The sequence below is a fragment of the Camelus dromedarius genome, chromosome 25, assembly GCF_036321535.1.
Source record: "Camelus dromedarius isolate mCamDro1 chromosome 25, mCamDro1.pat, whole genome shotgun sequence".
NCBI classification, from domain to species: Eukaryota; Metazoa; Chordata; class Mammalia; order Artiodactyla; family Camelidae; genus Camelus; species Camelus dromedarius.
Window position 1 is genome coordinate 10046955 of NC_087460.1, and position 23747 is coordinate 10070701.

Genomic DNA, 23747 nt, shown 5'->3' on the forward strand with positions numbered 1-23747 from the left:
GAACAAGTGTTATAGTATGCTTTCTGTAAAAAATTTATCATCAACTGGGGCATCGAAAGTTAAGTTTCCTCTGTCACAAAGCTTCTAAATTGGGCAGGGAGAATGGGGAAGGCACTGAATAGTCAATGAAATTGGAAAGAATTTAGATCATTCATGTCACAAAAGGCTGTTTGTAGAATGTTAGCCGCTATCACACTGGTTTTGTATTAACATTCTAGTGAATAATTAAAATCCTCCTGTTTATTTTTTAATAAAAAGGAAAAGCATATAAATTACCTCAGCGTTCGTAACATTACCTGCAGTTGTGCCCACATGGCAGAGGTTTCTGACTACAATGGTAGAGGAGATAACTTAGTTAAAAAGTGGATTTTCTTCTGCCTTTCCCAGTGTTCTCATCTCACAAGTTGCATTATTATAATGCCTTTCAAAAATATAAAGTGAAAATGCTTACGACTACTACTTTGAGCCACTTTCATTATAGAAGGTATTTTCTAAATTGAGTGGTTATTAAGTATATTTTTCTGCTGAAACCGTTTTTGAAGAACGTTTCTCAGTTTCTCCTTCCTCCCACCCAGGCATGGCTGATGCTCTGTCTCTCTTCCTGTTTTGCTTTTGAACAGCCAGACTCCCACGATGTGATCAGGGACTCCCTTAGAATTGAATATACTTCTCAGTTGAACCCACCCCTCTCCACTACTGTTTTCTTTGGTTGTTCCTTCAGGGCTCGCCTGGAAAGGTCCAGGGTTTTTATTCAAGCAGTTGACTCAGAGAAGCAGCTCACACAGAGATGGGAAGGAGAGTCATGCTCAGAAGCAAAGGAGGGAGACAGACACTTGGGAAGCCACAGTCTTACAGTGTCGTGTGATGTTGTCTTTAATGCTCTTAAAGATGGACATTATTCGAAACCCATGTGGGATTGCCAGACCCTGCCCCCTCACCGCCAATTTCCAGAGGGTCTGCCTGAATTTATATCTGTCGGATGGTAAGAACAGTGTTAGTAGGTAGTGAGAGGGAAGATGCAGGGGGAAGGACAGGAAGAGAGGAAATGGCATTAGAGGGACAGTCTTCCAAGGGGGACGAGGTAACGAGCTGGAGAACGTTACCACTGAGGGCTGTGTCTCCCCCTCCCCAGAGCCAGAAAAGAGGGGAGGAGGTGTTTGGCTGGAGACTTGTGGAGCATTCAGGTGCTTTAGGAACTTAGAAAGGAAATCCCAGTGTGGACTTTGCAGACAAAATATTCCTTTCCTTAGTTCCCCAGCTACGTCCAACCAAATAAACGTAGGTTAATGGTGACCAGGCACTTTATAATAGCAAGATTACAAACTCTGAATGAGGTTCAGTAAAAGTAAAACCTGCTTCTCTGGGCTGACCTTGGACTTACTACCAGGTAAAGTATTGTTTGTTTGATGAAATATGTTTCGATTTCCAGCCAGCCAAGAATTTACAAACTTTAAGAATGCAAACTATTTCCAGGTTTGTGAATTGTGTATTAAACTGCTGAATTCAATAATTAAGGGTAGAAAAATGGGACAGGTTTATTATGTAGTCAACTAGCAGTTTCATATGTGCAGTTCACTTAAATCTGAATGTAAAATCAAGTACTCAGAATACAAATGGATGACAGAAAAAAAAAGCACACATAATTCCTTACATAAGGCAAAGGGAACCACTGCAGAAAACAAAATAAAACCAACAGAACCCTTTACTGCTTCCTGTCAGCCTCACCAACGCTTGTTTCTTTCCTTTGATTTATGAGTCTTCCTGGAATCCTAAATAAAAGATTACTTTTAGATAACAATTCTCAATTTTTATTAATGCATTGAAGGGAAAAAAAATGGAGCTAATGAGGAAAAGGGGGACCCCAGTGGTTTCTGACATAAGAAAGTACAGGACTGGCTATTTTCATAAGTTTGTAATAGTTATCACTTTTAATTATTAAATTATGTACTCTTTTATAAAAACCAGAAGGCCGTTTGCACACAGATCCTCTGTACAATGGCAAGAATGACTTAATGGTTCTTTGTTACATACTTTCTTCAAAAATTAACATATATTTTGTTATTAAGTTTTCATTAAGAATTGAAGAAAATCCTGATGTAAATTAAGTTAGAGACACCTTGAGAGTTTCTAAAATCAAGGGTAGGAATGATTTATAAAGGTCATCTGTATGTGTGTGTGTGTGTGTGTGTGTGTGTGTGTGTGTGTTTCTTACTGCAAGGGGTTAGAAACCTGTTAATAATTTAATGGGGTTTATGAACATGTTTTAGGAATCAGAGTCTGAATAACTATATAAAGACTAAGCAGCAGAGAAACAACATTTAATGAAAAATGAAACAAAGGGGGAAGGGTGTAGCTCAGTGGTAGAGTGTGTGCTTAGCATGCACAAGGTCCTGGGTTCAGTCCCCAGTACTTCTGTTAAAAACAAAAATAAATAAATAAACAAACCTAATTACCCCCCCAAAAAATAAACAAACAAAGGAAAATGTTAAAAAATAAACAACACAAGAGAAGAAACAGCAACTGAGGATTTCTTGCCCAAGAGTTCATATTAAATTTAGCTAAAAGACAGTTAAGATGTTTAAAAGATTGTTTTCTTTTTTTTTATGCAGTCTACTTCAAAACACATTTTCATTTGAGAGCCAACATGATGAACTCAGCAGCACGTGCCACTGGATGATCTGGAGTTCTAGAAAGCGAATGTCAGAATTGAAAGGCTTATTCTAGAGGCCAGCTTGCCCCCAACCAGGTGCATAAAGAAAGGCTGTGTGTTTGGGGACAACTTTCAGCGAAAACAATGATTTCTAAATTGTATCCTGTGAAACAATATTTCAGTGAACACTTCTCTGACAGAGGGGTCTGGTGGTCAGACAACTTTGGGGGACACTGCATCACAGGTACCCCTGTAAACCATTCACAGCACACATGTGCTCAGCACAGACCTTACAAGGTTACAAGAAGAACAGTTGTGTGTGTGTGTGTTTAAGCCCACCATATAAAACTTATTTTTAAGCGTGGCAAAGTTTTTCTCACGTATCATTATTAATATTGAACCAAAGAAAAGAGGAAGTGAATATGTATTAGGTTCTGTCAGGTCCTGTGGACACAGAAGATTATGCCCCATGGGACCGTGCGTTTCTCAGCAGACAGGGTTACAGTGAGCACGTAACCACAGGGGCGGAAGCATGCCGGAGTGAGTGGTCCAGCTTTAGGAAGCCTTCCTTGCAATCTCTTTAAACTGCCCCTTCTCCCCCTTCCTGTGTCTAATGTCTGAAGTGCCTCTGTTAGATCTTCACTTTTTAGTTTAAGCCTATTACAATTTAAATTCATTTGAAAGAAGTAACAGTTTCAGTAACTGTAACATTCCTTGTGCAAAACTCGTAGATAGACGAAGAGGGACTCCATGTGGACTTTTGGAAAATACTTGACTTAAAATCCACTGAGTTGAACCCAGAATATCCCCCATCCCTTCCTCACCAAATGTGCGTGTGTGTGTTTGTGTGTGTGTGTGTGTGTGTCCAGCCCTCCCAGTGAAAAGAAGTCAGGACATTTATCCAGCCAAGATCAGAAATTCTTCAAGAAAAGAGGAAATTTTCTCTTTAGGCTGCAGGCACTGTTGCCAATCAGGTTGTTTTGCGTTAATGCACTTACTAAATAAAAAGCTTAGAAGACGAGAGCAGAAAAAATTTAATATAAATTTGCCTGGTTAAACTGACTGAAACTGTGACTACAGTCAGAAAAACAGTGCATGCTTCCCCAGTGAGTTAGTGGAGAGCCCTGATTTAGAACTTGCTGGAAGAAACTTGCTCTCCCCCCGTACACTGCTCCTCCAACTCCACCCGCTTGGGACAGAACTCTCAGCCACCCCCCCCCACGTCCCACTCCCCGGTGAACGGCAGACACGCGCTGCACCCTGATTGCACCTGCTGGCAGGCCATCCTCTCCAGCACGTTATCCGTGCCACCTCACACACATGGCTGCTTTCTCTCTCAGGAAGGAGCAGTTTCCAGTCAGGGAGGCTTATTACTGCTTGCTGAGCACAGCCTAGAACCCGGCAGTCATCCCGCATACCTGTGCTGGGGGACAGAGCAGGTCAAGGAAGGCTCCCTAGAGCCAGAAGCAGAAGGCTGTGCTGCCTTCGAGGATTTCTCGAGATTCCCTCTTGGATACAGGATCTCTAAAAATATGTCTTCTCATGTTAACCCCCTCAACTTCTCAGCAAGATTGCTTGAGTTGAAGCTTGAAGTGTCAGGCAGCCAATTTGTTTTTGAAGATTTGTCAGGTTATTTATAAAGCTCTTAGGACAGTGCCCAGCACGTGGTAAATGCTGAATAAGTGTTTATAAAGGAAATTAATGAAATAAAAACCCGTGTATTGATACAGGTAGGCAGCCGGAGAATCGTTGAAGGCCTTAGTATGTTCAGGAGAGAGATTGTGCTTTAGTAAAACGTGCCTAGCACTGAATGCATTTAAAAGGTTTTACATTTATTACATGTAGACGATGATGAGAGTGCCAGCTAGATGTGGTTCAGTATGATGGTGATGAGCGAGCATGCAGTTCTCTGGGATGGGGAGTGAGGGGCAGACACACAGTGAAATTTCTCAGCTTCTTCAGGCTCTGTAGCTTCTCCAGTTAGATTTTAAAGATTTGAACTTTAGTTCCTTCCACCATGTTTTACTCTTGCTGGAGCTCCTTGTATTTTCCCTTTGTTGATGAAACAGGTCCTTGCTCTCCGTTTCTTCCATAGCTTGTTCAGATTGGTGTATAGAGTCTTCATTCACTAGTTTCTCAGATGGCTTCTCCAACAGAAATCTCTGCTGTTCTGTGACTTTTCAGTTGTGCCTTTTCCTAGTAATTCCTAACAGCTTTCTCAAACCCCTGTTCACCTGCTACTTTTCCTTCCATGTTTTGTTCAGTTGGACTCTGAGTCCTTCCGTGTGATTTGCCAATGTGGATGGAGTTAGGGAGTTAGGGGACTGGATAGACATAGCTGATGGGATCCTAGGGGTCTCAGCCAGGCAGAGCCGAGAGGAGCTGATGCATTGTATCCTTGGCTGCAGAGAGCGATTGCAGAGAAAGGAGCATTAACAGGTGTAGTGCCCCATTGAACTTCTAGGTCAGCAAAGTGAAAGCAAACAGTTTGGGGACTGCATCAGTTGGGACTGAGTGTAGTTAGAAATAGCACAGAACTTGACAATGATGGTTCAAATCTATAAGGAATTATTTTTCTCATATAGCAAGAAATGTGGAGGTGTAGCCAGCCACTGCTGCTGGTTTATCACCAGTGTCAGGATAGATGCCTCTGTTGTTTTCTTGACATTTCCCTCATGGTTGAAATATGGCTGCCACACCTCCAGCCATCACATTTTCATTCAAAATAGGAAGAAAGCAATGTCAGCACCACTTCACATGGGAGGAAACAGTTGAACTGGGCCAGGTAGGATTTTGACAGAGAGAAAGAACTGAGAATACAAAGGTAGAGGGTGTTTCTGCAAAACAGTAATAAGTCTGGTTTAGGAGGCAAAATGTGTAGTGGTGAAAAGCCCAGACTTTGAGTTAGACAAAGCTGTGTTACATTCCATTCGTGAGACTTAAAAACTTGTCTTCAACAGATTCTTCAGTATCTATAACCCTTGGTTTCATCATTTGTAAATGGAGATATGAAGAGTACCTGCCTTTCAAGTTGTGGAGATTAGATGAGAGTAGATGTGTAAAGCCAAGCACCTAGTGAGTTCTTAGGGAAAAAAAGACCTCCTCCTGCTACTATTGTTGTGGTTATACCGTCATCATCAGAGTTAGCTAGAGTCCACGGCACTTTATGGTGAGTAGCAGAAGGGGACAATGGACTATTAGGTTAAATTCAGATGCTGGAGAGTGGAAATTCTAGTCTCTGAGATGGCTGAAAGTTTTGAAGTGAAAAATGCCATCATCAAATCCATCTTATCTGTTCATTCCATATTTCAACACTTTTTAGCTCCTCAGGCTTAGAAATTTTTGTGCTCTTTAGTTACATGTATTAAATATGAAAACCTGGGCCCAGTCAACCCAGAGAACCTTCTTTCTCAAGAATAAATTTAGGATATGTGTGACAGAAGCACAAGTAAATGGATCTCCAGCACAAGTTGACGCTGTTAACTGTCTCTCACCCAGTTTCCTAAATGCCTTTTCACTGTATAGGTTATCGTGAATCCCATTTCCTGTTTTTTGGTAATCAACGTAACAGCTGAAGTTTTTTCTTCACTGAGGTTTCACATTTTAAAGTTACCCATGTATTCACTTTGAATTTTGACATTTAATAACTCTGCTGAAATGCCTGGGAGAAATTGTATCTACGATATAACATGTGCTTTAGGGGGAAGGAAATAAATGCCACACTCAAGGCAATTATATAGGTAGTATTAAAAACATTACATATGTATCAAAATTTTAGGAATGAGTGTGAAGATCTAATATATATATATATATATATATAAGAAATTCTGTTTTGGGGGGAGGGGATCTCCTAAAAACGAATAGCCTTAAATCAAACCTATTAGTTTTGTAATAGAAAGTTCTGTGAGAGACAGATAAAACCTCTGTATTAAGTGTACAGTGAAAACTCTTTGTCTGAAATATACATTATTACCATACAATTGTATGCGGTTTCTATTTAAGAGTTTCAGAAAGGGAACCCATAGCCCTTCTGCTATGAGGGAAGTACAGGATATGACCATATGTATATATATTTATGCACTGGCAAAGCAGTGCCTTGAAAAAGGGAACTGTGACATCGAGCGAGATGCCGGGTAAGTTCTAGTTAACATTTAAAATGTGTCCGGCTCGCAGGCACGTTGTGTTACCTCAAGCCTTTTTCACAGTCAAGGTCAGTCAGAACCATTCTTCCTGCCCAGTTCACGAGCTTCTTTTTCCTCCTTTTTCCTCGCCTCATGTGTCTTCAGGAATTTGTGACTGACCCTGCTGTCCTGATGGTGCCCACGACTTGGCCAAAGTTTGTGGTGACCCATTCTGATTACACCCTCACCCACAGATGGGATTTATCTGGGTTCTGTCTCTTTTTCCCTTTGCCAGCGTAGCCCTGTTTTGTTAAGGAATCAAGGTCTCTGTTGGTGACAGAGTGAACAGGAATAAAGATAAAAATGAAGGTGCGACTAAGTTGAAAAATAGAGACAGAATTTTAACCTGAAACTGATTTGTAAACAGGGAGACAGAGGCGGCATTGTCTTTGTTGAGTGGTTGGTAAGTGGTACCTGCAGTAACCCAGGTGGCCAGCCCGAGAGCGCCACGTGGTAAATCCTTTCCACTCTGAGCTTTTCAAGGTTCACCCAGCTGTAGATCTGCTCGTGGGAAGCGTGCGAGTCTCCAGGTACCGTGAAACAATCACTGAGAGATAAAACAGCCCACAGAAAAATTAACACAACTTCTTTTATGAAAGACAGGTCACTGTAAAAAGTCACTCTACACACTTATCATCAGTTGTTGGGGAAAAAAAAAAGATTTATGATGACATTGAGGTATGATAATCTCAAATATGTTCTGCATTGTTTTTAAAAGCTTTGTGTTTAAAATTCATAGCACTTTCTAATCCTGATAAAGTAGCCTAATTTTCTAGCTGGCTTTTGTTCGGTAAAATGTATTTCTAAATCCATTTTAAGCAGCTATTTCTTCAATTTGAGTAATTTTCTCTCAAGTTAATAGATCCCACACAAGCACACCTGACTTTTAATGTTAATCTATGCTATATATTCCAAACTTGCCGGTGACAATAGAAAGCACAATCAAAATGAAATTCAGTTGTTTAAAGCATATCTAGCTTGTTATTTTGTTAAAACGCTTCTTCATTTTTCTCTTCTTCGCCGGAATATAGTGATACCAAATCACATTTTACCTTGTATTGAGGTTCCATCTACCTCTTCCCTCCCAGCAAATGCGAAGGAAAAAGAACGTGTTAGATACGGTTGTGTCATTTTAAGATAAGATGACTTTAAAACTACTCTGTCAATAGAGAACATTTGCTTCACATAGGCAATCCCTACATCAGTACGTTCAGCTGTAGGAGCGAGCCCAGACGGAAAGCATTTTGATTTTGAGGCATTTGGCATTGGTAACTTGATTTATAGATGGATGTTTTCATTTTACACTGTGTATAAAACACTTTCCTGTTTTATCCAAACTATTATACCTCTCCAGTGACAATGCCCGTGTGTATTTCTAGCATTTTCTTTTGATCATAGGTTACAGGCCTGATGTCATGGATCTCATTTTTTTTCTTCTCAGCAATGCCACCAGCTCTCTGAAAAACAGAGGGTAATGTGATGGAGAAAAGATACAATTTTTTTTTTAGGTAGCCAGACCAAGAGAAAGAGAAAACAAATGTAACTTATGTAACTAAGTCATTTTACATCTGTTGGTACAGAGTCCCATAAATGAAAGCTTTGTCTTGTACTCTGCCGTGTCCTGAGTTTTTATACCACCCCTAGCACATAGTAGGTGTTCAGTAAATACTAGTTGAAGGGGTTGGGTAGGATGGTTGGGTTGAGCACAGAGCTGTGAGCACAAGTCATACACAGTCATGCATTTATAAGTGTAGTTTTAGAGTTACTCCCACATGTTTGAAAACTAAAAGTAAGGCCAATTCCAGACAGGATTAAGGGACTAGTCAGCTGGCCAGTTTCCTGGGTTGCTAATCCAGAAGAGGCATTGAAACCACTGGAAACATTCAAGACAGGGAAACTTGCATTTGCTAGAATTTCTCTATAATACATAATTTGGATTGGGCGTAAGACATTCTATGGACATGCTCTTTTGTTCTCCAAAGGGATCTTCTCTGCTTTCCTAAGAAGGGTGGGTCCAGTTAATTACAGAGCTTTTGTTTGGCTGAGTGAAGTATTCAAATTGGAAGGGGCAGAGCCAAAGTTTTTGGACAAGAGAGAATATAGTTAAGTGCTATCACCAGGAATCTTCTTATTCTACTTTTAAGCAGAATTAAGCCTTTTTTGTTGTTCCAAATGAATTTAAAGCAACATGTAAAGGATATTAGTTTAAAAGGATATCAAATTGTAGCCTATGCAAGGTGATTACAGATTTTGGCATCTCACTGAAGCCCTAGACTGGTGCTGCCTAATGGAGATAAATAACTTAAATACATTTTAATAGCCACATTAAAAAAGTAAAAAGAGACAGGTGAAAGTAATTATAAAGACATTTTATTTAACCCAATAAATCCACACTATATCATTTCAGCACATAATCAATTTGAAAATGATGAGTGAGATATTTTACGTTCTGTTTTTTATAGTAAGTCTTCAAAACCCCATGTGTATTTTACACTTGTGGCCCATCCCAGTTTGGACTTAACCACTTTTCAGGTGCTCAGCAGCCGCATTGGTGAGTGACCACCATATTGGACAGAGCAGTCCTAGACTGTGCACAGAGTAAAGTCAGTGACCCCAGTGACCATCATTGCTCTGGTCCTTAAAGACCTTTTAACCAGAATTCTCTCTTTGGCCAGCATGAAATTCTCAGTGTTGGTGCCATTCTTAAAAATGTTTTTAAGAGGAACTGTTAAGGAACTATAATGATAAATGCGTTGAAGTGTTTATTTTTCTTCAAACGTAGTGCTGTAGGTTGTTTAGTGCTTCAATATGAATGTCATTCATCTGATTAACCTTATGCATAGAGTGAAGCATTATCAGTGGGTAACCATATCTTACCCATAGCTAAGAGTTACCCTGTAATCCTTAATGACGATGAGAGGGGAGGTCTGGATTATGGGTGTCACACGTGGGAGCTGGTGGGAAACCACTTGGACAGATGACAGAGCAGCCGTAGGACATGAGTTCAGGAAAGGGGTGAGGGGCGGATGATTCTATGTGCTTAATCTGTCAGCGAATTGATCCTTTTATTTAGACTTAGTTGTACTAGTTCCTTTTCCAACCCCTTTCTCCCTCATGAACCACACTTCCTTTTGTTTTAAATTGAGATGTAATTCCTGTAAGAAAGAATTCACCTTGAAAGGGTGCAGTTCAGGGGTTTTCAGTATATTCGCAAAGTTGTGTGACTATTCCCACCATCTAATTTCACAATCTTTGGTTTTAACTGCAGATCTTCTAGGGCTCCTGCCTTTAACTCTGCTTCCTTGGTAACTTTACTAAGAGGGAGAAGGAAGGAGAGCGGTGAGAACTAGGACGTTACAGCATGATCTGGGGGCGCCCATCTCTGAGCTGTTCACTTTCTGTGGACACATTCTCAGGAGCATTAACACCGTAGTAAACGTTGGAGAAGGTTTAGAGCTCCATTTAGGAGGCATTCTGTCGTTTCCCAGTTGGACTCTTGGCCCAAAAGGCTGGCAATATGGCCTTGTCAACATTTGACTTAAATAGTCATTGTATCAAATTGGTAAAAACAAACAAACAAAAACCAAAAACTAGAGTTATTTGACAAATTAATTTAAATCTACTATAAAATAGATGTTATTTTCAAAATCTGAAAAATTAAGCAGTTTAAGTCTGCTATAAAATAGGTGTTCTTTGCACTGGTTGGTAACTCATCTCTAACATTATGAGAATTCTGAAAGTCACGTCAAATAACGTAAGTTTAGACGTAACTCAAGGACCCTTGTTTGTGTCAAGCGATTCTAACGCATCTCTTTGTATGGTCAGCTTAATTGTTTAGAATATTCTCCCTGGGACATTACTGGCAATTACCAAGGATTATGTACTCAGAGTTCCCACCTTGCATTTCATTTGAATCATCCTGTTCTGCATTGTTTTAAATGGGCACAATTTTTTTTTTTTTTTTAATGGAGGGAAAGGCTACTGCAAGCAATGTGGTTATCGTGAGCTAATCTTGCCTTCGGGGTAGCAGAGATATGTTCTAACTCTGAGATTGTGATTGCTTTGTGATTGCCCTTCTGCTTGAACATGCCTTACTGCTGAATTATGATGCTCTGTTGCCTTTTTCACGTGATGGACTGGACCACACGAGAAGTGTTTCCAGGGCTCACGATTCCAGTTGAAGGAAAGAACTGAGAGAGCTGGTGTTTTTCTTTTTTTTTCTTTCCTTCTTGGGCTTTCCTTTCTGTTTTAGGAAGCATTTCCCCCACTTTTCACAAGGTTAGCCAGTATCCCTGGATCATGTAAGGATGGCTTTGTGGTGTAATTGTCTCCAGGCTAAGTATGCGCACCATATTGATACCTTCACAGGAGCCTTCTGCTTCCATCCTTACTCTGGCCGGATCTTCTACCGTGCGCTGATCTTTATACCTCACCCCGAGTTATTATACAATATCTAGGAATATGATTTTGATTTTGGGCTTCATATTTTTGTACAGTATATTTTTTAAAGTGTCCCACTACAGATTGCAAATATAAATTAGTGTCAGAATTACCATACAAAACTCTCTTGCTAACTTTAATCAGTAATTTCTTACAGAGCGATAGAAAACATGGTACTAATGAATAATGTGCCCAGAAGCTCTTATTATAGGGTTGGCGTGAATTCCACTTAATGACAAGCTTTCTCAAGCAGCAGTTGATTTTAAATCCTATTTTTCATTAGGGAGGTATAAAATGTTAATAACACCTTCTGTTGAGCTGTTCTTTTGTAGCATGGTAGCATATATCTTCCATGCTCACCAAGACTTTCTTTAAGATCCTACTAGTAACTTCCTATCTCATAAATAAGATTTGTTCAGGAAATAAAAATGTATGTTTTCCCATTGTTAGCTATATGTTTTTCTAATAATCACATCTGAAGCTTATTATGCAGTAATAGCCTTAAGATATTATTTTTTTTAATGTACTACTTTGGTCTTAATGCTAGTTTTTAATCTCTTCTTGTTTCTATGAAGTCTGAATGAGATTTTCAAAATTGAATAATAATTTGATCCGTTAATCTTTTGAAGCTAGTAATTTTATTTTCCTCTCTTTGCAGTCTCTGAGGTTTGCAAATGAATAGAGCTTCATTACTACAGTCTGCATTTAATAACCATTATCCATTATCTTGTAATTAAGACTCCCTGTAACGAATCATGAGGACAATGCAAAAATACATAGTACATTTCTTTAATGAACTGGAAAATGTTCATCTTGTTCTATTTAGTAATGAGTTGCTGAATAGTCATTAAATCCACTGGAGAATAGAACTAGATGGATTTTGAAGACTGTCTTGAGTTTGTGGTTAATCTATTAGAATTAAAATTTCATCTTCTATTTTTATCAACAGCTGATTAGAAGTCATTCTGTTTGACCAAATTGATTAGAAGACCATATACAAGGGCAGCTGTTGTTTAATGAAAGTTTTTAATGAAACTGTACCATGGAGACTTGTAATTATAGGCCTTAGAAAAGCTTTGAGTTGCTTTAGACCACGGAAAGTCTTGTGCTAGAGATTTCAAATTAGGAAAATAAAAAAAAATACAACTTAATATAATACTATAAATTTATTACTCATTTTAATTTCAACTAATCACATTTGAATACTAGTCTATTTCATGTGCTACTTTTGACTTTTCTGGCCTTTCATCTCCTAGTTTAGTTATTTCGTTGAAATTGTGGGCACTGATGAAAGAATATTTATATGGATAGCTATTTTAATTGTGTGATATTGTCACATAAGGTTTTTTCCCCCAAGCTGAGCAGAGGTGAGCTTGGTTAATGTCGGTTTCACATGAGCTCTGAGGAGACTCTGTGGTGCTCTGTGGTGTTCCTAATTCAAAGTCTAGCATTTATTTCTCTAAGGTAATTTTGTTTTAGCAGAAGGGCAAGGGGAGCAATATTAAAATAAGTAAAACAAAATGTGTGCCTACTTAGTCCCGCTGGAAAATCCATTGTTCTTTTGACACTTGTAAAATACTGGTGTACTTTCAAAAGTCCTGTGTGTAATTAAAGCGAGGCCTCATTCCTGGATTTCAAGAAGTAGCCAGTGGTGTCCACCTGCCTGCTCTTTGAGTCTCTCATGTGGTCTCTAACTCTCAGTTGTTTCCCCTCAACCTATCCAACACACCAAACTTAGCATTGTAAGCACTGATTTCAGGTGATCAGGCCTCCTCTGTCCTAAAGGATTTTTGCAGTCACAGGTCCTAAAACACACACTGGCACATACACCCTCAATATCACCACTCCCCACCCCTGTGCTCCCTCTCCTTCACAGAGATGGGTCCATTTATTACTGTTGGGATGTGTCTTACACTTGCTGCGCTTTTGGTGTTTTTTCCTAATGTTGGTGTTCATCTACTTGCCCTCTCATCTTTCCATTTTATCTCTTCTTCAGGGTCTCTCCCAAATTCCACCTGTTCGATGAAGCCTTCCCCTGTTTCAGCTCAACTAAATCTCTCTGAGCCTTTCCAGTTCTTGTTGGCGATAATACTTACTTGGCCTAGATCCGTAACTACCTTACATACTGTATATAATTTATATCTCCATACATGATTTCTAGACAATAAAGGCTTGCCTTAAAATTTAAGGACTTCTGGTGCTTTGACATATGATGAGCTTGGAAGCTGTCATATCTGTACTTAGAGCAAGAAAAAGCTGAATAATTCAAATTGAAAATCAGGGTCTTTTCTTGGACCCATTAAAGAACTTAGGTCACGAGGCAAACTACTACCTTGAAATCTGCAGAGACAGGCATATCCTGAAGTCGCAATGAAGATCTGCTTACCTGCTAGAGCCATAAGCTGGTAGGAGCACTTAAATGGTAATTTTGAACAAGTGTTGGAGGCTGTGTGTGACCCCCACACTTTTGTGGGTTTTATCTCCAGGAACCCCAAGTTCTCACAGTGAAGAGCCAAGAAACATCCCATTGGCTCGGGAAGGCGAAGAGGAAGATAATCATTGTGAAATATGCCCAGAGCGTTTTCCTTAACAAAGGCCCACCTTCCAGGGCAGAGACTTTGTTAGAGCCTTATCCCACCTGGGAGGGCGTTTCACACTAGTCTTCTGCCTCCACAGAGTGAGGAAGAAAAGCCAGAACACACTTGTGAAAGTTACAGCCCAGGGACACAGGCCCACTTAAAGACTGAAATTTAATAGTAAGATTGTTGAAGTGCCTCCTCTCCCCATGCATTATCATCACACCAGCTGGGGTTCAGTAATCCAGTGGATTACAGCTGACAGAGCTAAAAGACAGACACTCTGTCTGAGGAGAAAGACTTAGGAGGCCTGAAGTGAACATGGGAGACAAAAACAAGGATATTATAGGATTTGAAGACTCCGATACCTGTGGCTACAACCAGCATGAAGCACAGCCCAGCATCTAGCCAGGTTAACATAAAATCTCAGCAAAGTCCTATTTACCTCAGTTCCTATTGCCTGATACGTCACAGCTGACATTCAAGAGAAAATTACAAGAGATACTAAAAAGCAGGAAAAATGCAGTGTACAGACAGACACACATCAGAACAAGAGTCAGATATGACAGATATGTTAGAATTTCTAAAAAAGAGAAATTTAAGGTAATTCTGACTAATATGTTAATGATTTTAATAGAAAAGGTAGACAGCATGAAGGAGCGATAGGTAATATATACAGAGAGATGGAAATCTTAATAAATATTCTAAAGGAAATGCCAGAAATCAAAACCACTGAAATAGAAATGAAGAGTACCTTATCAGTAGATCAGATAGGGCTGTGGAAAGAATCTGTGACCATGAAGATAGGTCAAAAGAAACCTCCTAAGCTGAAATTTAAAGAGAAAAAAGAATGAAAAAAACAGAATATAATATCCAGAAACTGTGAAATAATTTCAAAAGGTGTAACTCATGTGTAATTGGAATACATGAAGAAAGGAAGAGAAAATTGAGCAGACAACGTATTTGAAGTAATAATGGCCAAGAATTTTTCATAATTAATGACAGACACCAAACTGCAGGTCCAGGAAGCTCAGAGAACACTTAGCACAATAAATACTGGAAAACGAACTAATGAAAAAGATACTATACCTAGATATGTAATATTCAAGCTGAAGAAAGCCAAAGACAAATAGAAAATTTTAGAAAAAGCCAGAGAAAAGTAAAAGGAAACAATCACAGTGAACTTCTCTATCTGATTTTAACACATGAGTTTTACCTATGTCTCCGAAATCAATTGCTTGCTCAGTATCTCTACTTAATATTTCTTGTGAATTTCATTCATCCCATCTTGTTTTCTGGTTTTCTGCAAAGCAGAATTGAATATTCTTAATGGCAAATGCACACTGTAGTCCCGCAGGAGGAAAGTAGGAGAAGAAAGTATGGGTGAAAAGCTGGGTGTCTCCATTTCAGCTTCAACCTGAGTATCTGTGATTTCCACTTTTACTATTTTGTGTATCCTGTATGAGATCTTGTGTTATTTAGTGATGCTAATCAAAGAATGTGAAAGCGAAATATATATATATATATATATATATCTTTGATATAAATAAATTATTATAAATAAATAAATGGAGAAGAGAAAAATCTCTCAAAAAATCTCTTATGTCAGTAAGTCCAAATAACAAGTATAGTTACTTCTCCCTGAAGGGGTACGTTGCATCTCCCCATTCGTTAAATGTGGGATACACATAAGGACTTCTTTCCAAAGAGTACAGTATGGAAAATAGGGAGAAAGGGGTGATTTGGCAGACACCACCTCCACCCATGCTCAAGGGCAACTTTAATGATAAGTCATATTTATAGTATGCACCCTTGATATGGATGTGGTGAAAATGGCACTTTTCCTCAATGGTCTTCTTTCCCAAAAACATGTAACCCCAGTGTAATGATGAGAAGAACATTAGACAAATTCCAACTGGGGGAAATTTTACAAAATACCTGGCCAGTACACTTTACAGTTGTCAAGGTCATCAAAATAAGGAAAGTTTAAGAAACTGTCACAGCCAAGAGGAGCCTATGGAGATATGACAAATGTATTATAGTATCCTGGTTGAAACTGGATTCTAAGTAAAACTAAGGAAATCTAAATAAAGTGTAGATTTTAGTTAATAGTAATATTTCAATACTGGTTTATTAATTGTAACAAATAGACCATACTGAGGTAAGTTGTTAGTAATGTTATTCTCATAAGCCAGAAAAAGAAAGAAAAATACCATATGATGTCACTCATATGTGAATCTAAAAAAAAAAAAAAAGGGGGCACTATGAACTCATCTACAAAACAGAAACAGACTCGCAGACATAGTGAACAATCTTACGGTTTCCAGGGAAAGGGGGTGGGAGGAAATGAATTTGGGAGTTTGAGATTTACAAATGTTAGCCGCTATATATAAAAATAGATTTTTTTAAAGTTTATTTTGTATAGCACAGGGAACTATGTTCAATATCTTGTAATAACCTTTAATGGAAAAAATACATGAAAACGAATATATGTATGTATATTATGCATGACTGGGAGATTGTGCTGTACACCAGAGACTGACACATTGTAATTGACTGTACTTCCGTAAAACTGGTTTTCACACACAGAAAAAATAAAAATAAAAAAATAAATAAAATATTTGCAAGTTGAAAATGTATGGCGTCTTTCATAAAAATCCCGATCTGGTTGGAAGATGGAGCTTTCATTACCAAACAATGCAGTAGATATCTGCTAATGGTGATTCTCCTTGTGTGGACACAGCTGTATTGTGTACTTTCCATCACACATAAGAAAATGAGGGGAAAATGAGTTGGCACTCTAGTTTTGCCTTAAAGTGTTACGATTTATGATATTAAGCACAGGGCATAAGATTGTTTCTGTTAATCTCAGCTACGCATTAAATAAACCAACTTGATTTTAATTGGTGATACGGAAATATGGAGGCAGGAGCCCCAGGGGTCAGTGAGAATCCATTTGGTGCCTAATTTAATTCATCTTACAGTAAGAGGGGAAAAAAGTATGGACAGAATGATTTTAAGAACGAGTCAGTTTTATTTTTCCAATAATTAATGAAAAAATGAAGTTGCGTTCCTCAGGAAAAAAAGTTATTACACAACTAATTTCTTCTGCCAACTCAAAAGTATGAAAAATAGTTTTTTTCATTAACATGGAGTTTTTCTTCCTTTTGTTTCAGGATCAGATTTTATTAAGACGTCTACTGGAAAAGAATCAGTGAATGCCACCTTCCCAGTAGCTATAGTAATGCTACGGGCCATTAGAGACTTCTTCTGGAAAACTGGAAACAAGGTACGTTGTCGCCAGCACATCTTTCTTCAGAGTGAAGATAATGTTATTTATAATCTTAGTTACAGCCACGATAACCGTCTTTACACGCAGATGGTGTAAGCAAGTTACCTTTATTAAGATAAATGTTAAATTTACCTTTTATTACAAAAGAATACATTCGTGGAGGAAAAACTGTGCGATTAACAAAAAATGAGTGAGAGTGTGGGAGTCGGTATGTGTGATCAAGATGTAAACTCACTTTATGTCCTTTTATTAACCGAGGACAATTTTATCACTGACAAGAGATTCCTAAATGGGTTCTTTAACGAACTAATTCTGCTGCAACGCAGAGGCTTTCTGGTAAGGCGTTGGCCGGCGAAAACAGGTTAATGCAGAAATTAAACTTCCTTGAGGAATGGAAAGAATTGCAGAGTAACATTTATTGAATGATAAGCTGTGGTGGTGATATGAAAAGTATGCAATATAATGGGAAATAATCTTTTCCTGTCATTATTGAAGGACACACATAAATTGGTTTTTCTGTTGGGAAACCCCCGGTCCAGAAAAACTTATTACTTTTAATAATATGAGGTGAAGAGAAAATTCTCGAGGAGATGAACTTATTAAACAAAATAATGAAATGCTGTGAAACAGCAGGGAAAAGGTAGCTAGACGTTATATAGCTCTTGAATTAAATATCCATTTTTGCGTTTTATGGCAGTTGGATGTGCTCTTTGGAAGACTGTTAAGCTGAGGAGGGTGTATGCTCGCTTTTGTCAGCTTTTCGAAAAATAATACATATTTTTTTTTGCAACATACAAATTTAAAAGGAAAAATGCGTATGAGGTATTTCTTAAAATGAGTTTGGATTTTCCTTTTCACCTCAAGTTGCTTGTTTAGCTGCAAATTATCTCAAAGGATTTTTTTTTTTTTTTACATTATTGGAGAGAAAGGTAATTTTTTTTTTAAATGAGACTTTCACTTCCTGAGAAGGCATCTTTTAAAACCAATCTCTTGATTTCTGCTGAATGGAAACCCAAAAAAGAACCTTAATCCTTTGCCAACTGGTTGTGATGACTTTATATATGACTGTATTTCAGTTTACTTTGGAATCAGAGACCTTTTTTAGAATGCACCTGGGCTAGAGAGGAAACGAACTCCTTCCAGAATTTTCTCCTTCAGAATACCTTCATATCTTAAAAGAGTACAGATGAGATAAAGATCTACTGTGACCTACATAGGAAAGCTGACCCAACTTGAGTAACCTCTACCTGATAGCCTTTCTTCAGTGACCTGAATTTAAAAAGAAAAAAAAAAAATGTAAGAAAAGCTATAAAAATGAGAACTCTAGCTTTGGGCCCCTCAAATAAGATCATCACCACTCACCAGACTGGTGGGTCTTATTCTCAGTCAAAGAACATCCAGAGAGAGTGAAGCCTCTTATATTTATAGATGCCTGGGTCCTCACCCCTGAGTCCTGGATCCTCACCCCTCACTCCTGGGTCAGGGATAACCCTCAGGCATCTGTACGTTTCATAAGCTCAGTAGTCAGGACTTTCCGTGGGGGAGTCAGTCCTGTTTTGTTTTCAACGAACAGTCAGTGAGTTGTTACCTGTGTGCTATGTTAACCTATGTTAAATGCTAGGGACGCAAAAGTGAACAAGTCCCTTCCCAGAAGAACAAAGACTTTCAATAAAAGTTTTAAATGTTCAATGTTCTAGACCAGAGTAGAGAAGGAAGAACATTCCGCTGTATTTCATTATTCTCTCTTTAATTATATTGTCCCTTTCCTCAGCTAGTAAACAAAGTTCATTCTGGTTTTACTGAGAAACAGACAGGTACAGGTCAACTCATATTCATCTTAATCGCGTTTGATTTTACACAGAGAGGACCTGTGTGTGTATCTGCAAATCAGGGACATTTTTTCGGGTTGTTGACAAGCTGCCCAGGCAGCCTGTAGACTGTAAAGCTTCTACATCGTTGATTCAAGGGGTGTTTTGAAATGTGATGGGCCGCCTTCCAGACGATGATTAGTGTCACTCCCTAGAAGCAGAGGTTTGATATTTTATAACTGATTTCATTGCAGATTTATGTTTTCTATATTCTCTCCCATAAAAAAATAAGAGGATAAACTTATGCTAGAACCACTCTTTTGAAACATCGCCTAACGGACTTGCTGACCCAACTGAATTGTATAGAAAAATCTATGTGCAGCACTGCCTAATTGACTATGCTCCTATGATTAACATGTATGCTAATATCAGCTAATTGACTTTTTTTTTTTTTTTTGCCTCATCTCAATCAATAACCTCACTCCACTTATCTCCCCTGCTCTCCCTACCTCCCCTCACTCTTACATGGTCACTTGGGCTGCAGGCTAATAGGCAGACGTGGTTAGATCTCTGCACGGCTGCTGCTTCGCTGTGTGATCTGTAACCGAGGCTGGGAAACCAGTTACGAGGCTTCTCCCAGTGTTCCACGTAGGACTGACGGGGGTCCAAACCAAAACAGTGGAAGCAAGCGCAGAGAGGGAAGCGTGCGTGTGGGAGACAGAGGAGTCCAGGGGTGGGATTGGTGGGACTCCCGTTCACCATCGGGTGTGGTGCGATGAGAAAGCTGGCCAAGTCCAGATTAACCAGGGGTATCTAGCTCGGGTTTGTTGACCTAAAGTAAGTAGATGGCCAGATATTTCTCTGGCAAAGATGGGTTTCCTCTGTATCAGCAGAGACCTGCAGCTGGGGGTCTTGAGACCATGACAAACCACGTGCAAGTCCCTCGCAGGGCAGAGGAAGTAGAATATTTTCCTGGAGAGGAAAAGGAAGATGGGAGGGTATGGTAAACCGCGTCTGCGGCTTTTCGTTGGCTGAGTCCTTGCCAGGAAAGAGATGTCTTCCTTCTTCCTGTTGGACTCTGTTATCCCGGGAGTGTAAGTCTAACTCCCCCTTCTGGTCTCCCAACTCTATTTAATTGAGGTTTATTAATGTTTAACTGGTTGATGAGGGGACCGTTGACTTACCCTTCTCTGGCATTCTGTTAGCAGCTGGTGCTGCCTGTCACAGCAGCCCGACTCTTGAGTGGCCGAATGCATGAGCTTTCGTACTTGGGCTTTGAGTGTTTTCTCTACCCGATAGTCAAGTTCTGGAGACAAGTATATCCAGAAAAGCAGGTTTTATTATAGAACACATTTATCCTTCTCTAATGGGCTCAGGGACATCATTTGTGAACATCAGATATTGGCTGAATTGCGCTGCTTTGTGGTCACCTTCAGAGACGACTGGAGCGTGACGTGTCTTTCTCTCCTGTGCTTATTGAACTGGTCTGGCTGCTTTATGTAACTCTGTCTACTTACAACACAGAAAAAAAGTCCCTGCGGTTCAGCTGATTAAAATAACTGTCACCTCTCCTTGCTGATTGCTGTTACTTTAGTTAATGTGACCTCACTGATTCTCTCCTCTTGTTTTACTTCTTTTTTTTTTCCCCATTTTTAAAAATTGAAGTATAGTCCATTTACAATGTTGTGTCAGTTTCTGGTGTACAGCATAATGTTTCAATCATACATATACATACATAAATTCCACTTCGTATTCTTTTCCATTATAGGTTACTACAAGATTTTGAATACAGTTCCCTGTGCTATACAGTAGAAACTTGTTATTTGTCTATTTTATATATAACAGTTAGTATCTGCAAACCTATTTTTTTTTTTTGGAAGGGGAAGTTAATTAGGTTTATCTATTTATTTATTACTTTTGGTGGAGGGAACAGGGATTGAACCCAGGACCTCATGCATGCTAGGCATGCCCTGCACCACTATACCACTGTATACTCTCTCCCCCAGTATCTGCAAATGTTGAACTCCCAATTTATCCCTTCCCACCCTCTTCCCCACTGGTAACTGTAATGTTGTTTCCTCTTGTTTTAAATCTACGTATGTATCTTTCGCAGCTCAGGATGAAAGGCTAAAAGGTGTGCATATCTACTGGCCTCCCTGTAGAAATGCAGAATGAGTGGGCTTTTGTGGTATCTGTTGTCCTGTTTATTGACACCACTCTTGTTGATCCCAGGCTCACAGCTCTAGCCTAGATGGTTGAGGGTTATGACTTTCCAATAAGTGAAATGTTAATGAGGGTTATTAACTCTCATTAGTGTCTCCTCAGAAGCAGTGACAGTCCTCTGATTAATCTTGGAAAAGTCATGTTGTAGTGCAAATGGGCGTGCATGGGAGTGATCTGAGCTCTTTTGCTGGGTGAAGTGAAATAGATTTTTAGAAAAGAGAGAGAGAGATTGGAGACCCTGTGTTAATGCCGGACCGTTTTTTAAAGCAACCGCTTAACAGTATGCATGGTTTTCCTCCCCACCTCCCCTTTCAGGTGGGCTTTAAACCAGCAGGAGGCATCCGCAGTGCCAAGGACTCCCTTGCATGGCTCTCTCTCATAAAGGAGGAGCTGGGGGATGAATGGCTGAAGCCTGAGCTCTTTCGGATAGGGGCCAGTACTTTGCTCGCCGACATCGAGAGGCAGGTGAGGAGTCACCCATGAGCCTGGGAACAAACCAACAAGCATTTTTGAGAAAGAAATAAAAAGTCACTTATTGGGGTGTGGGAATCGGAGATGGAAACTCATCTGACTGACCTCATATGATCTCATCATATCCAACCTCTGTTTTCTTCCAAGCCAAGCTCCACCTCAAGGAGGTTGGATGGAGATTCTGCTGAAGCACGTAATAGTGGGGTGTTATAATAAAATGTTAACTAAAATTAATTATGTAAGAGTGTAATTATGAATTGATGTGTATAATAACGTAATAATTAATGATTGGCTAAACTCTGCTTTCCCCACAGATTTACCATCATGTGACTGGAAGATACGCAGCTTATCACGACCTTCCAATGTCTTAAACCAGCAACGAGTTCCGCAAAAGTTCTTCCCGACAGCATTTAAAAATTGTTTTTCTGCATGATTGCTAAAATTACCTAATTAAAAAAATGAGGGACTAGGTAACTGACTTTTTTCCCTTAACATTTCCATTGAATTTAACTCAAAGAATGAAAGAAAAACAACGCAGCTAACCCACACACGGTCCCCATTTCAGGCACATCTGAAATGGCCTTAAGTACTAGAAGATCTGCATTGTGGATTTTGTGGAGGTTTTCTCTAAGAAAAACGTTAGTGGTAGCTTTGACAACGTTAAGTTCTACGGAAACAGTGTTGGAGTTGCCCAAGAGCCCCTGCCGTGGCGAAAGAAAGCGCAGCATCCCTGAACGGCTCCTGTGCTCCCGGCGGCTGCGGGAGTCACTCGGCACTGATTTCCCCACCGAGAAAACCCATCTTTAATTTTTGCAACACAGGCGCTTTATTGTTTTGCTAATGGAATTTCTATCATTGTTATATGCAACTATGGATGTCACTGAATTTTTTAATTAAAAAATTCCTGTAGTTTATTAAAAAAAAACCCTTTAAGTTCTAATAATACATATTGAAAAGTTAATCCATTAAACATATAAAGAGGTTTTATCAATGACTTTCTGAATCCAGTAGTCCTTGGGTATTTATCTTAGACAAAGTAGCTCAGTACACTATTAATAAATATAACTTATGTCCATATTCTGAAAGTTTTTCTGGGAGGGTGAATAGGGAAGAAGCAGGAGACACTAGCATAGCACTTAATATGTGCTGAGCTTTTTACGTGTATCAGTGTATTTAATCCTCATTTAATCTGTTACAGTAAGGTGGTGCAGTAAGGTTTTTAATCCTCACAACAGGAAGTACTGACATTATCATCCTTTTATACAGATGAGGGACTGAGGCTCAGACAGCTTAAGCAACTTGCCAAAGGTCACAGAGCTCAAAGGTAGCAGAGTCAAGAATCAAGCCCAGGCAGGTGCAGTCTGAGTCTGTGCAGTCACGCCAGGTATGTAAAACTGCCCCCCGGCACACACAGACACGTAGGCAGAGCCCGCTGTCAGCTAGAGGGACTGGTAATGGCTCTGTGGGCTACTGGTCCCCTTGCTCTGTCTCTCAACTACCCACCTCTTCCTTTTTTGCTTGCTAGCACGTCTATCACACTGTAGAACTTAAGTTTTCTTAAATGGCAATTTTCACGGAGAGCATCTTTTTTCCCTCCCCAGACGAGTCTACAGCTTCTCCTAAGTGGAAAACCCTGGCCTGAGAGTCAGTTTTAGTTTCATCTTCTCATCTGTTGAATTCTAGTTCAGCCTTTTCTTTCTAGCTTTATGACCTTGGTCCAGTCAGTTTACTTCTCTGGACCTTCAGTTTCTCCATCTGTAAAATAAAGGGATTATCAATAAAGGTGATATCAAGGTTCTTTCATACCTCAGACTATATTACCCTAAGGATAATTATAACACATCCAAGAAAATGGTTTATGGCTATAAAGAGAAAACGCTTTTGCAGCAATCTAAATTAGAATTTGCCTCTTGGGAGTCAATTACGCATGTCCCTCAAAGCACCTCTCCACCTGTGAATGAAATGATTAAAATAAGAACAGAAAAGAAATTCTGCTTCCCCCAGCACCTTAGCAGAAAGCGAACTCTTGACTTATGCCTTTGGATGTGGTCAGTGGCTCTAAATGCCATTTCCACCTTCATAACACGCTGGCCTGGGTGCCCACCA

At 39.4% G+C, this 23747-nt stretch overlaps 1 protein-coding gene across 3 annotated transcripts in view; it reads left to right on the forward strand.

The window, feature by feature from the left end:
- The window catches only part of DERA (deoxyribose-phosphate aldolase), an 83037-nt gene extending 59599 nt beyond the window's left edge, over window positions 1–23438 (forward strand). For all 3 annotated transcript variants that reach the window (XM_064479069.1, XM_031444042.2, XM_064479071.1), the window contains exons 7-9: window positions 17024–17136; window positions 21486–21635; window positions 21956–23438. In XM_064479069.1, coding sequence (XP_064335139.1) covers window positions 17024–17136; window positions 21486–21635; window positions 21956–22012 — 320 coding nt within the window. In that variant the 3' untranslated portion in view covers window positions 22013–23438. The remainder of the gene's footprint in view (window positions 1–17023; window positions 17137–21485; window positions 21636–21955) is intronic.
- Window positions 23439–23747: the final 309 nt, after the last annotated feature.